Here is a 15,217-nt window from a genome sequence, read left to right as displayed (position 1 = left end):
AACACCCCCATCCCCCAACCCCACCCCAACCCCAGCGGAAAAATGAATATACGAATCCTAATATATGTCTGTCTCAGAATCATTTTCGATTGAGTAACTCACACGACGATGAGACATTCTACAATAAATAATGTTTTAATTGTATTTCATATCAGCATACATAGTTTTCAAAGGGCACATTCAGTATGCCAATATAAGCAGTGTTTTTTTTGATGATTCATCGCCGTACCAGAGTACAAACAATTACGCGCCTGTTTTACTTTTTATTGAAATCATCACTGTAAAAGACATAACCTCAGGGGCTTGACCTTTGTAAAACATTTAGCAAAAAAGAATGTTTTGCCAACGTAACATGTATGTAATTATATTTAAGAGCCGAATACGGAAACAGAAAAAATACCTCTCTTCTTGCCTGAATGGACATTAACACGAAAAACAATTAGGTTTCCTTAATAAAATAAAAAGACTCCAGGACTAGCGTGCCTTTTCTCCCTTTTTCTTTTAACCTTGATATATTCCTCCAAAAACTGTTGCACGACTATTTAATGTTTTCATTCCTGAAGTTAAAACAATTTACGTTAACCAACGTGAATGAATGTATATACAAACATTTAAAAGTCAAGTTAGACTTTTAATAAGATCCATAGGATTTCTTCAAGGAAACGTAATCCACGCCCTCTGATTTTCTTTGAATGCCACGTGAAAAGGGAAACTCCCCTAACCTGTTGTAATTTGGTGGTGAAAGGGGTTTAATTTAAACCAAGGGTACCTACATGTAGAACATCCAAAACTTGTTATCGGATTATTGTAATTATATCTTTAATATTGTCAATTACCGAAAAAGGCCAAAACAATTTTTGTGTTTTTGCAATAAATCATCCTAAATCGGCTTGGTAGGTAGGTATAGGCCTTTTTTTCGGAAAACAGTTGCTTATACCACGGACTTCTATTCTAATTCTGTGCTTATACAGAGCAAGTGGTCTGCCTTTAACACTGCATATCACTAAATGCCAATAAAAACGTAGAGGTAGGCACAGACATCTAGGGTAGGTAAGGTTAGCGGAAGCACAATATTTTTATAATTGGCCTGAAACCAGAGACTATCATTCTAAATTTCACTTTCAGACTGCGGTGGTTACGGGTTACAGTGTGGGGATTATCAAATGTTAACTGTATGTGTAATAATACTATACAAACAGCATAATTCACCTGATATTTATTTTATATGAAACTGTTTTCAGTAAACTGTCGTTTATCACGATAAAAAAAACGAACTGTAATCTGGCGTCATTGAAATGTTTCATGATTTTGTAAAAATGAAAATTAATTTACGTTTCTATTTTCAGGTTTCCATAACGTGATGCCATAGCACCGTCGCCATGGAAACGTTCCTCGTTGTCGCTGTGCTTTTTCTAGCCGTTAGTGTTAATGTTATACTTGGAGCTACAAAAGAGTTCGCTGTATCGTGGTATGACGGCAGAGAACACGTGTTTCGTTACAACTGGACAAATTATGGAGAGTGTTTATTCACATCAAACCCGGATATCCTAAAGTGCATGGGGAGTTATACTTACAAAGCAATCAGCGACATCTGGCGGTATGACCCGGAAGCAATTAGTTATGTCTCCGTAAGATGTCAGCAACAAGAATATTTCGCCGACCACCGCCACGTGTGTATTTGTAAAAACGGTACAGGTGCCGCTAATCCCACGTCGTCAAGGCAACATGACATATTCTATTTTTGTCAGGTGACAAAACTCTTCGCCAATACATTCGAGGACATGATGGCATTGGAGACCCTGGACCTGTCCGATAACTCGATAACGAGTGTCGAAGGCGAATCTCTAAAGGGTATAACGAGCCTTAAGTACCTTAACATGGGACGTAATCCATTAGTGTCACTTCCGGACGGGTTGCTATGCGACGTCCCAACTTTGGAAGTGCTGTCTTTGGAGAACACCAGGATGACATCATTTCCGGCGCACGTGTTTGACTGTGGAAAGACGTTCCCTAATCTAACCTATATCGATTTAAGTGACGGGGTTATCGCCTCCATATTTACCGACTCCATGAAAAATCTTCAAAATCTCAAATCACTCAATCTCAGTTGTAATTTATTATCTCAATTTCCATCCAGAACATTTGCGACATCAACAAATCTGGAATACTTGGATCTTTCCCGAAACGAATTCATTTCTTTCCCAATCGGCGTTTGTGAACATGCGGTGTCTCTGAAGCATTTCAAACTTAACGAGAATCATTTTAAAATTCTTAACATGACAAATCTACAGGAATGTTCGAATGTAACGTATCTGGACATTTCCTCGAACCAACTCCTCAACATTATAGGAACACTCAACAAGGCAATGGCAATAGAATATTTAAACTTGTCACATAATTTTATTCAAGAAATCGGCGACAATCATTTTGGAAATTTTGTAAAACTTTCGGTTTTAAACTTGGCTAAAAACGATATTGTAGCAATATCCCAGCATGCTTTGAAAGGACTACCTTCTTTAAATTCCCTGAATCTATCCGGAAACAAGCTAAGCAACAGTTCCGCTTTGTCGCTAGTGTTCCGCCACTTGGAAAACCTAACCGAACTCTGTCTGACCGGAAATGACCTTCAGAATTTACCAGACGGCATGTTTGAATCAATGGTGAAATTAAAAACACTCGACCTATCCCAGAATTCCTTGAAATCTCTGAAAAGCGAGGCATTCAGGGGACTTGTGTTTTTGACAAATCTCCGACTTTCGTCAAACCGTATCACAGATCTTTCTGCGGATGTTTTCCAAAATCTCCGATTGCTTGATAAACTAGACTTATCAAATAATGTCCTCATACACTTTGACGACATTGTACTCCCCGGGATGGCCTTGACCTTTAACATAAGCAACAATAAACTGATGAACTTTCCCAATTCATTCAGACAAACAAAAGTCGTGACGCTTGACCTTCACGCGAATAGCATTGTCACTTTGTCTAGTATATCTACGGCGTCATTGCAATCAATAACATTTCTCGATCTGAGTCAAAACAAAATTTCAAGGATAGAAGAAGGCGCATTTGAAGGTCTTAACAATTTAGAAGTGTTGAATTTAACACGTAATCAACTAACTGTGAATTTAAGTTTAAACGTTTTTAGAGGATCATCCAAATTACTCGACCTTGACCTTTCTCACAACAACTTGACTAGTGTGGATTTCATGTTTTCTAACAACACTTTGGACATGGTCAAAACTTTACGTCTTGACCACAACCCCATAGACACAGTGTCGGACATGACCAACAAAGCGTTTAACAAGTCCAGTCCGGCGCTGGAAACACTCGTTATTTCTTTCTGCAGAATCAGGAACATCTCAAAATATGCCTTCAAAGGTTTCCGAAAATTATCTACAATCGATATGTCGAATAATCTAGTCCAGGAAATAGAACCATTGGAGACGAAAGTCGGGACTCAGTTTAATCTTCGAGGAAACCCGCTACTTTGCACGTGCGTCATGAAGTGGCTGGCTGACCCCTACGTCATAGTTGACGGTAACACACTGCATACACATGACTACAATGTCGGCACATGTGAGGTGTATCCGAAAGGGTACAATGTATCACTCCGACAGGTTGCGAAGGACGACTTCCTGTGCCGTACGGAAACTGGATGTGATTCGAACTGTGACTGTTTCTCGTGGGATAGAAATGGACCTGTCGTGACTTTGGCTTGTACTGAAGGTTTAGAAAATATACCGTCCGATATACCGCACTCGGCCGTTGACCTATATTTGGACGGAAACAAGTTTTCTACTCTCAGCGCCACTGTTGGAGGTGCGACCGCGTTACAAGTGGAGAATCTCTACCTGAACATAAGCGGTATAAGAGAGATAGCCGTGAACGTATTTACAAATCTGAAATTGTTAAAAGTACTAGATCTGTCTAATAATAGATTGTCAGATATTTTACCACTTACATTTCAATATCAGAATGTATTACAACATTTAAATTTGTCAAGTAATTTTCTTGCCGCTCTTGTGCATAATACATTCAAAGGTTTAAACGCGTTACGTAGTTTGGATTTAACCAAAAATGAGTTCCAGGTAATAGATGCTATATCAACAACCGAATTGTCGCGATTTCAAAATGCATTCTACGTTTTACTCGGCAAAAACCCTTATCGCTGCACATGCGCAAACTCCAACTTCCGGCAATGGCTGAATGCTTATTCAAATCGCGTTCGCGATAAAAAGGAAGTCCGATGTGACGGCAACGGACGGGAAATGAAATTGATGTCTCAAGAACACTTTAAATGTTTAGGTTTGGAGAACACTTCCGGTAGCGGAAAGTCGACTGTGATAATTGCTGTCATAGTAAGCGTGGTCATACTGGTTGTGTTGGGAGCCGCCATTTTTTATTACAAGCGAGATTTGTTGGCGGTTCTGTACACCAAGTTACACATTGGCTGTCTGAGGCCAAACACTGACAGCTCCAAACAAAGTGACGCCTTCATTGTTTACAACACCAACGACTCGAAGTGTAACGAGTGGGTGAGACACATGTTCATGCAGAAACTTGGTCGGAAGCGGAACTACAAGTTCAGCTTCCCTGACAGGATTCAATTACTACAGAGCGTTCACGTGGCGGACTCGGAAAGCCACCAGCCGTACGACTGTAAGTGCGCAGTGTTTATAATCAGTTACAGCTTTATGAATAGTAACTGGGCAGCCGAGTCTTTCCGAAAGGCTTGGCAGTATTCCAAGGAGAACAAAAAGTTCCGAGTGATTTTAGTAATATTTGGTGATATCAATGTCGGTTCACTTCTTCCGGAAATGAACCAGATGCTCCGCGCCGGAGATTACATCACAGCTAGGTCACGAGCAGTATGGGATAGACTTATTTACGAACTTCCGGATCCGCAAGGGGGAAGTGGGGCGCATCATGATGATGACGTTTCAGAATCTGACGTCATTCTGTACAACGCGCAAAAGTACCAGACACTTGACGATACTGACATTATAATAGGAACGTGATGCTATTTTTAGATTATGTATGGATTTTATCGTCTTTGTGCGTGCTATTGCTCAAAACAAACTGCAGCTTATGTTCATTTGCAAAATGATTTGTTTGTATAAGAATATTTTGATTTCTCAGCTGGTGTCCAGTATTTGCCGGGGTTGAGAACCCTGTGATTCTAAAACCAATAACTTTGTGTATCATTTATCAAATTAATTGAAGCAATATTCTATAGAGTGTACAAGAAGGATTGATACCCGGGTATTTTTGTCTCGGGTCCTTACGTGGGCGCCAATGTTACAGAGGTCATTATTTGTTCAATTTCTCCGCTAGGAGTCGAAACCGGGACCTCTGGTTTACTAGTCTTATGCTCTACCGAATAAGCTGAAGAGATATTCTCTCTAGCCGAGTCGGTAGGAAGTGGCTATTATTTTACCAGGGTGACTTTTGTTTATCTCAAGCAATGTTCAATAAAAATATATTTGTATTTTATTATCTGGTCTGTGCTGTAAGTGATAATGGTTGATTCACGTCCTGTATATCACTTCTCCGTGCTGATTACTTTTCTTTTCGATATCAGTCAAGGTTACAGATTCATTGATGACGTCATTGTTTGATTGATGTTTTCATTACGAATCTCGGGAAATGTTTACAGTTACTTGTTTTCTTTCATTAATGGAAAGTGACGTCATCATCAGTGAAATTCCCTCGTTTTTCTATGTAAACTTTATTAATTCAGTATGTGTGGAAACTGAAAGACAATCAAAAAAATAATAGATAAGTAAATATTTTCTTGAAACAGGAACAGAACAATGTGTAGCACTCTCCAAATAATATAACGGGATCTAGTCACGTTCAACGCCAAACATCCATACCTTATTTAGATCGGATTGATACACGCGTCTCGCTCACACAGTAATTAAGGATGCTCATCCGGTACAATGCAAAAACTACAAAATGCATCAGGCTACTATTTTTTAAATGTTATTTTTAGAAAACATGAGAATCACAACATTGTATTTGTAATATTTGCAATATAGATACATAAATTGTTCATGTGAATGTCTCTGAAGGGGTTTAACATGTCTATGTTCCGTTTCATATTTTCTACCGTATCGGTAGACAAGTCTCGTCTCTTATCAAAGTTGATGTGTTTCACCATATGACATACATATATAGATAGCATATTCCGTCTTTGCGTATTGCAGAGTTATCTTCTCTTGGGAGCAGGTATTGATTGTTGCGTCATTGGTTTGTGTGAGAAAATTGGGTCGCTTTCTCAAAAAATTGATGACGTTACTCTCACAAACAAGTGACGTAACAATCAATACCTGCTCCCAAGAGAAGATAACTCTGCAATACGCAAGGACGGAATAGATGTATCTATGATACTTGTTCCAAAACTTTCCTATGTAATGCCTTGTAATATATATTAATGCCAACTGTTTAAATGTGCTGTAATTAAAACGGAGAGGAACGTTTTTTTTGTTGTTCTTGTTTTAAATTTCAAAATTATTTAAAATTGATAACGCAGAAGCCCGATTAGAAGTGTCGTAAACGGAATTGGCAAATAATATTCATAACACAGAACCAGAGAAAAGGCCCTGGGCAGCTATTGAACAAAGGCAGTGGATATAGTGCCTTGACATAAATATGGAATGGAAATTTGTCAACATATATACACCTCTTCCGAACGTATACGGAAAATTGAATAGCATGTCTAGGGTCTTTCCGTATAGAGATGTGAGCGACATAAAAAACGACATACGGCATCATTAAATTCTGGCAGAATTGTCAAACGAAACCTCAAAGTCCCCGTGACATCTGTCTTTCTTTATGAAGACTGAGATGGAAATGTGAAAACTGTAAAAGGGCTACGGTTTGAAAGTATAAAGCAAAGGTATAAATGGACAAAGGCAGATGAAAACGTCAAATTCACTGTGGTAAATAATTGGATTGTGTATTATAATCTTTATACTACTGTGGTTTGAGAATACTCAGGAAGAAGTTGAAAACAACTTGAGAATGGGTTTTCCCATTTGGGGCTGTATTTTCTGAACAAAACAACGTCTGATCGCGCCAGATGACGGCCTCAACCAGAAATAGTATCCACACAAAGTTGATCCGCGTAAGTAAATAGTGCATCGTAAACAAATCATAAAAAAGTTATGAAAAATATTATGATTTTTAAACATAAATCTGCATATGTAAAAGAGGCCAATGACGATTATTTTGTTTTAATAATATCTTTCTACATACTTTTAAGGTCAATGGTATTCCTCCGTGCAAATCTCCTATTTGTTTCCGTTTGTCACAGACATACAGTTGACTTTTTGTGAACGGAGAAATATATAAGGTAGCAGAATGAAGATGATTATCAGTTTATCAACATCGTTCGGGCTTACTATCACAGACGGGTTATAATATTATATATGTGACTGTTAGGAATTTAAGGCTGATTTTTCAGGCCAGCTTATTTTGAAATCAGGATAGATATCGAGATTATTATTCTGGGAAAATTAATCATACGTTAGTTTACTTTATTAGCTGAAGGAATACGACAAGGTGCCCGATTTGGCTGTTCCCGATCATGATCAGTGTTTAAAATAAACAAGAGCTTTCAGTCTCTACACAGACGGACCCAAACAACCAGTATGATGCACTCATCATTCTCATAACATAATGTAGGTAAATCAACTCGCTATGCTTAAGATACACTTTGGTTTCGAAAATACACAAAGGAAGTCTTATCAATCATAAAGGAATTGTTTGTTAATTATAACTCATTGAAACGGTATTTTGTTTATATATTTATTATAAAATATTTTACTTCATTTTTTATTTCATTTTTTATTTATAATCAAAATTTGTGTAAAGTGTCCAAAAAAATTCAAAAATGTTACTTTTTTGTGCTAATTATTTCTAGTTCTTTCCTGGGCACAGTTGTATGTAGTGGTTTATTGGTAAAGTTTATAGATTTGGCTGATCGCGATGATTCATTCCTACAAGTATGAGCTATCATATTATGGACAGGTCTTCAATCATTTCTTCAGTGATCAACTTATGTCGTTGCATTTTCAGGTCAAGGTAAGATAATTTTAATACAGAACTTAAATAGTAATGTGCCTTTTTCGGTGTAGTTGTATTGTGCGTCAATTACACACTAAACCTGAAGTTAAACATTTATATGGTGGCATATTTCTGCCATCCACTTGCGACTTACGAGTTACGTATGTCGACATAATTATTGAAAGATGTCGACATAATCTGAGAATATGTCGACATAATCTGAGAAGATGTCGACATAACTTTTAAATTATGTCGACATATTATCACATTTGCCGAGATAATTTTGCCGAGATAATTATCTCGTAAGTGGGTAACTCGGCTTTTTATCGTGTTAATGCTCGGGTGTGACATCGACTTACGACTTGCCACTTACGACTTATTTATGTAAAATCCCTCTTTGATTGATAAACTCTGTACATCATAGTAACCTACTGTAATATCCATATCTTTGATTTCCCATATTTACATTGATTTTACCAAGTTACTCACCAGTATAGTCACCACTGTTCAGTCACCATCAGCCCACCTTCGCGGTCCTCGTGCACAAGCCTCGTTTTGGTAAGTCGGCAATAATCTACTAGGATGTCGACATAAATAAGTCGTAAGTGGCAAGTCGTAAGTGGCAAGTCGATGTCACACCCGAGCATTAACACGATAAAAAGCCGAGTTACCCACTTACGAGATAATTATCTCGGCAAAATTATCTCGGCAAATGTGATAATATGTCGACATAATTTAACAGTTATGTCGACATCTTCTCAGATTATGTCGACATATTCTCAGATTATGTCGACATCTTTCAATAATTATGTCGACATACGTAACTCGTAAGTCGCAAGTGGATGGCAGAAATATGCCACCATACATTTATTTAAGAGATGATTTAGAAATACATTGGCTTGAAAATTTGTAAAAACACTAACTTTAAATTGTTTATATTTATTTTAAATATCAAACTATTGTATCAATTAATGTAAATTACTCTTGTTGGCCCAAAAGATAGATCTAAGGAAGTGTTTATGAGGCACGGTAGTCTAGTGGTAGGACGCCGGGCTCGTGACCGAAGGGTTGCGGGTTCGAGTCTCGTCACGGCACTGTGTTGTATCTTTGAGCAAGATTTTTTACTCCGATTGTTCCAGTATACTCAGCTGTAAATGAGTACGTGGTTGGGTAGTGCTAGATTTGTAAAATACTAGCTGTGAGCGCCGAAATGGCAGCATCGGCTGTATGCTTCCCAGTGAGTTGAGAAAGATATTGGCTGGTTGCAAAGGCCCTATAACCACGGATAATAATTTGTGAACTGCTTTGAGACGACCTACGAACTAGGTTGTGATAAAGCGGTATACAAGAACCTCGAATTATTAATAGTATTAATATTTATGTGGGGAAAACACCAAAGTTCCCCGAGAAAAATCGCGTGGCAAATAGGTGATCCATGTTTTTGATTTGTACAGTAGTGACTGACCACAAAATCAGGATCGTCCATCATCAACATACAAATGCATTTCTTGTTCAACAATATTTTCCAATGTAGAAGGCCCTGCAGCAGCTAATGTCCTACCAGGACTGACCACAATGGTAAACCTACATTAAAATGTCATTATTTTTTTAAAAGACACATTTCGATACGGTTATGCGCAAAATCGCACCCGTCACACATTATTTTGACACCGGTCAATCAAATCGCTATCCACAATTTTCCTCATTTGAGCGTACGCTAAACATTAAGACAAACTGTTGAAATATTGCTATGCTAGATGTTAGGGAACGCAAGAGCAGGTAGAGAAGAAAGGAAGGATAAAGAATCCGAAATGTTCGCTATGGGTGCAGAAAATCTCGTATGCTAAGTAAGTAGTTGTTGTACATAACAGCAGCTTACTTCATCCTGACGCACGAAATATACCACAAAACTCAAGTAGGTTACTAATCCAGGCATTGGACATCGAACATCAACTTCATACCGTCATGACGATATACAAGTTTCCAAACACGTAACTCTTGATAAATTCAGGCGAAAATAACGACATTATTACGCAATCTTGCAAGCAAAACCTCAGACTTTCAGTTCCAGAAAAAAACTGCAAAAACGTTATGGTCTCTGTGTAATTTATGAGTGAATGACCGAGTAAGGATGTGAACAGCGTACATGTTAACTTAGCGACTGTCTCCAATAAACGACATATATCGGTTATATGCAGTATTTAGTATGATGAGGATGAAACCGTTACGTGCAAGTTCGAGGAAAGAATAGGCCTGTTGTTCGTGTGAGCCGACTAATATAGAGGGCCCCTGTAGAACCAGGGTCGGTTTCTTCTGTCGTCTGATCAGGTGATATTGACGAAACCAGGAATAGACCTGCTTTGTCCCATTGTAGGTGTATCGTAAATGGTAAATAATGTGGAGCCCACTGTAGATTCAGGAGTTTGCATCAGTGTCTTTTACGACGAGACTAAAATTGTAGTACTTTGGATCTTTTTGGTTTCCTATCCTTGTCGCCATGCTACATTTCTCGTTCAATTCGGCAGCAGTGACATTGTTTTTTCTCTTTCCCTTCTTTCGGAAAGGTTTTCCTGCGGGGGATGGAAGACGTTTTAATATTTAGAAATTTAGGCTAACTGGCAGGTGCATTTTGTATTATGAACCAAATTTATAGTTTTATTTTTGGCAAAAATAAATGTGAGACATTTGTTTGTAATTTATCAAAACTTTTTTTATTAAAAAATATAATAGTTTTGGAAAATATGTTTGCATATGTTTGCAAGTCCTACGCAAGTCGACATCTACGAAACCCTGTCTTTTCAGACCATTACGTTTCGGATTAACTTTTGCGCAGCGTGGGCGGTTAGAAATAAAGTCCAAACGATACGAATACGACTTACACTAGTTTTAAAATGAAAAGCAGGCACAAGTGGTGTGTAGTAGTAAGAAAAGAAAAAAGATTAGATAGACCTCAAGATTGCATTTTGGTTCTTCTCACTAGGCCAATACGGCTACCGTAGCGGCCCCTGGGTATACACCCAACCGGCACAGCTCTAATCTTCACTAGAACTTACTTACAATCTGGACCCTTAACATATTTAGAAGTTGAGTGTTGACAACCCCCGATTGAAGGATACCAAGTCGGGGGCCTCGGCTACAGTTGCTGGCAATAGGTTCCATATGGGAATGATTCTTGGGAAGAAGTTGTACCTCAAGGTGTCTGTTCTGTGTGTTACTGGAGCATCTTCCCTGAATGTGTAGATCTTGTCCGGGTCTTTGATGGTCTACTAGGTCGTTGAGGATCTTGAAGAACATGGCCAGTTGGATGTGTGTTCTTCTGGTCTCCAGTGACTCCCACGTGGGACTCTCGAGCATATCGGTGACACTGCTAGTATCTGCTAGGTGTATATCTAGCTGCTCATCGTTGAACCAACCATCTCCGGGTTCGTGTTTAGACTGCATATTATGAGGATTCCATAACGAAACGCAATATTCCATGTTTGGTCTCACTAAAAGTAAAATATATACCGCTGATTTAGTTTCCTGGCTTGTTATTCTGAGGTTTCTTTTAAGAAAACCTAGCATACTGTTGGCTTTCTTGACAGTACGGTCTATGTGATGATTCCAGGATATATCATGGCTGAAGTCCACTCCTAGGTACATGTATTTTGTTGTGTCTGCTGATTCTAACTGGTGTCCTTTTAGATGGTAATTATAGGTGATGGGATTCTTTGACCTCGTTATTCTGATGACATTACATTTATCAGGATGGAAAGACATTCCCCATGTTTTCTTTCATTTCAACATATTTTATTGACATAGAAGAATGTTGCACTGTCAAAAGGATTGGACAACAGGCTTATAGCCTATATAGGTCCTCTCCATTGATGGTAGGTATATGGACATAATGGATTGATTTTATAATAATAATAATGTTTTCTTTCATAAAGCAACCTCAATAAGATCTTGTTGGAGCTTTTCACAGTCAGGTTGGTAACTGATCTCTCTATATACTCTGGCATCATCTGCAAATAGTCTCGTCTTCGATGTAACACAGTCTGTAAGATCGTTGATAAAGAGGAGAAATAAAAGTGGCCCGAGAACCGTTCCCTGAGGGACTCCACCGACAGCCTCGGCTCTGTCTGATGAAGCTCCCATCAACTATAACTTACCAGACATGATGTGATTGTTATCAGTATTGTTATGCTAGTAAATGCTATGGTGTTTGGACGTAATTCTCGTTGATGAGATGGGAATAGTTGTATTTGTAACAGTTATAAAATGTATTGAAATCACAATAATAATATATAACAAGAGGCCCAGAGGGCCTGTATCACTCACCTGGATATCTAAGCAATCATGGCAAAATATTTTCCAAATGAGATCCCAGGGAATATGCCAGACCCCAAGGTCAATCCTTGTAGCAAATCTGTATTAGATTTTTCATGCCCAGCAATTTTATGTATGGTTATGGGGTGGAGATCTCAACTGTTTCCAAGCTGTGACTTAGAAACTAGGTCCCTAGGGTTGTGGCTAGACTCCAGGATCAATTCTAATATCATGACTGCATTTGTCTATTTGCCCAGCATTTGTATATATAGTTTTGGGGTGGAGATCTCAACCGTTTCAAAGATATGATCCAGGGGTTAAGTCTCCAAGGGTGGGGCAGATCCCAAGGCCATCCTGGAAGCATATGTGCATTCATCTCTTTATAATCAGCAATTATATGTACGGTTATAGGATGGGGATCTCAACTGTTTCCAAGCTGTGACTAAGAAACTAGGTTCCAAGGGGTTCGGTCAAACACCAGGGTCTATTATAATATCATGACTGCATTCGTGTCTTTATGCCCAGCATTTGTATATATAGTTTTGGGGTGGGGATCTCAACCGTTTTAAAGTTATGGCCCGGTGACTATGTCTCCAGGGGTGGGGCCAGACCCTAGAGCCATCCTGAAAGCAAATGTGCATTCTTCTCTTTATACTCAGCAATTGTATATATGGTTATATGGTGGGGATCTCAACCATTTCCAAGTAATAAACTATTTTTGGCCCCACCCTTAGCCCGGAGGGTCAGCTCCACCATTTGTACAATTTTGAATCCCTGCCTCCCATGCATGCTTCCGACCAAATATGATCGATGTCCATGGCATAGTTCTACAGAAGAAGTCGTTTATAGCAATATAGCCAAATTGTCCCATTTTGGCCCCGCCCTCAGCCCCCTGGGGGGTCAGCCCCACCATTTGTACAAGTTTGAATCCCCACCACCTAGGGATGCTTCCAGTCAAATGTGGTTGATATCCAGTGCATAGTTCTACAGAAGAAGTCGTTTATAGCAATATAGCCAAATTGTCCCATTTTGGCCCCGCCCTCAGCCCCCTGGGGGGTCAGCCCAACCATTTGTACAAGTTTGAATCGCCACCACCTAGGGATGCTTCCAGTCAAATATGGTTGATATCCAGTGTATAGTTCTACAGAAGAAGTCGTTTATAGCAATATAGCCAAATTGCCCCCTTTTAGCCCCACCCCTCAGCCCCATGGGGGGGGTCAGCCCCACGATTTGTACAATTTTGAATCCCCACTGCCTAGGGATGCTGCCAGTCAAATATGGTTGATATCTATCACTTGGTTTCAGAGAAAAAGTTGCATAAAGCAATATAGCCAAATTGCCCCCTTTTGGCCCCGCCCTCCACCTAGGGATGCTTCCAGTCAAATTTAGTTAAATTCCAATCAGTGGTTAAGAAGAAGAAGTTGTTTAAAGCAATTGTTGACGTACAGACGACGGACGATGGACGCTACGGTATGGCATAAGCTCACCTTGGTTCTTCGGACCAGGTGAGCTAATAATTAGGATATACAAATTTTGAGGAATTTACAGGAGCTGCCTTATCGGGCGCTAACTACTAGTCCTATGCCACCTGGCTAATATCTCCCTATGTGGGTATGCCTGCGTGTGTGCTGGATATGTATTGTGTTCTGTTTGTAGTGGTACTGTGCTTCCAACTGCATCTTTTATAGTGTCACCTCACTTGAATGCTACATCACAGACACCGCTACATCCACCCCAGACCATTTTATACTCCTCCTGGGTTGTTGGGAGTTATGGTTAACTTTAATAAACCTTTCATAAGTTAATTCCATCAACAGAATATCCCCTTAAATATAACAAATAGACAATTATGTACAAAAAATGTAATTTTATTCATCCTTATTTTTTCTACAAAATTGTTTTCTCATCTTCACAAAACATGTTACAGACATAATGGTGATATCCTCGACAGATCATTGTATACACATTTGGCTAGTTTATCAGTCAGTATTACCTATACAGGGTCTCTCTGTCACATATCATACTCCAATCTAATTTTTATCAATTATGAAAAAAATATACAAATCATACCTGGTTAAATCTAATAAATCTAGTAGTTGTTTCAGTTACATCACGTTCTTGCTTGTTCATTTTAATATACAATGCAGCTATTCTAACTGTTATATTTTCTAGATGGATTTTTTTTTTTTATATGAACCCTTTTCATTTTTACTATTTTAATGGCATGAGGTTTTCGTATGTATCTTGTTATATTTTTCATTAAATTGTAAAATATCTGAGTTATAGAGAGAGATATGACAGGCAGTCATTTACTTGTCATATATGCTAATATGGCATAATGTTTTTTAGTTTCCAATACATAATGTTTCTTAAGAATATCTTAAATTATAAACCAATAACATCTAGAATTTAACATTCCCAAAATTTGTTTTTAATATGCAAAGACTGACTACTGCAGAGTGACCTTTATAAAACAGTTACATTCTTATTGTTGACTTTTCAGAAAACATATTTCTTTATCAGGTGACCTTATCGTGGAAGCGTCGTCACGTGACCGTACAATGAAGGCGGACTATATGCAGTAATAGACTGTGACCCTGTTTTACACAAAGACAAACAATGGAAACAAAATAAAATTCGCTTGAAATTTCAGTAATTAAACATAAAGGCAGACACATCTGGTGTTTACTGAAACTTGTATCCATGTTTTAGACTATTTCAGTTCTTCAGTATTGAAAATAAGGAAGCAATGCCAAAACTGCTTAATCCTTTTACCACTATAGACCATAATGGACTCTTCCATATCAATATATGGTAGAGTTTATTGAGGTTACAT

At 38.5% G+C, this 15,217-nt stretch overlaps 1 protein-coding gene and 1 long non-coding RNA gene across 4 annotated transcripts in view; one reads left to right on the top strand and one right to left on the bottom strand.

The window, feature by feature from the left end:
* The window catches only part of LOC110454075, a 2,841-nt gene extending 1,180 nt beyond the window's left edge, over positions 1–1,661 (bottom strand). Inside the window, exon 1 of the long non-coding RNA XR_002463336.1 lies at positions 1,575–1,661. This is a non-coding gene — a long non-coding RNA (uncharacterized LOC110454075). The remainder of the gene's footprint in view (positions 1–1,574) is intronic.
* LOC110454074 (slit homolog 2 protein-like) overlaps positions 1–6,242 on the top strand; it is a 9,462-nt gene extending 3,220 nt beyond the window's left edge. For all 3 annotated transcript variants that reach the window (XM_021503416.1, XM_021503418.1, XM_021503417.1), the window contains one exon: positions 1,347–6,242. In XM_021503416.1, coding sequence (XP_021359091.1) covers positions 1,380–5,021 — 3,642 coding nt within the window. In that variant the 5' untranslated portion in view covers positions 1,347–1,379 and the 3' untranslated portion in view covers positions 5,022–6,242. The remainder of the gene's footprint in view (positions 1–1,346) is intronic.
* The last annotated feature ends 8,975 nt before the right edge of the window (positions 6,243–15,217 follow it).

This window comes from Mizuhopecten yessoensis, unplaced genomic scaffold (genome assembly GCF_002113885.1).
Source record: "Mizuhopecten yessoensis strain PY_sf001 unplaced genomic scaffold, ASM211388v2 scaffold7653, whole genome shotgun sequence".
Classification (NCBI taxonomy): Eukaryota; Metazoa; Mollusca; class Bivalvia; order Pectinida; family Pectinidae; genus Mizuhopecten; species Mizuhopecten yessoensis.
Note: the sequence above shows the minus strand (reverse complement) of the source record. Positions and strands in the feature narration are given on the sequence as shown.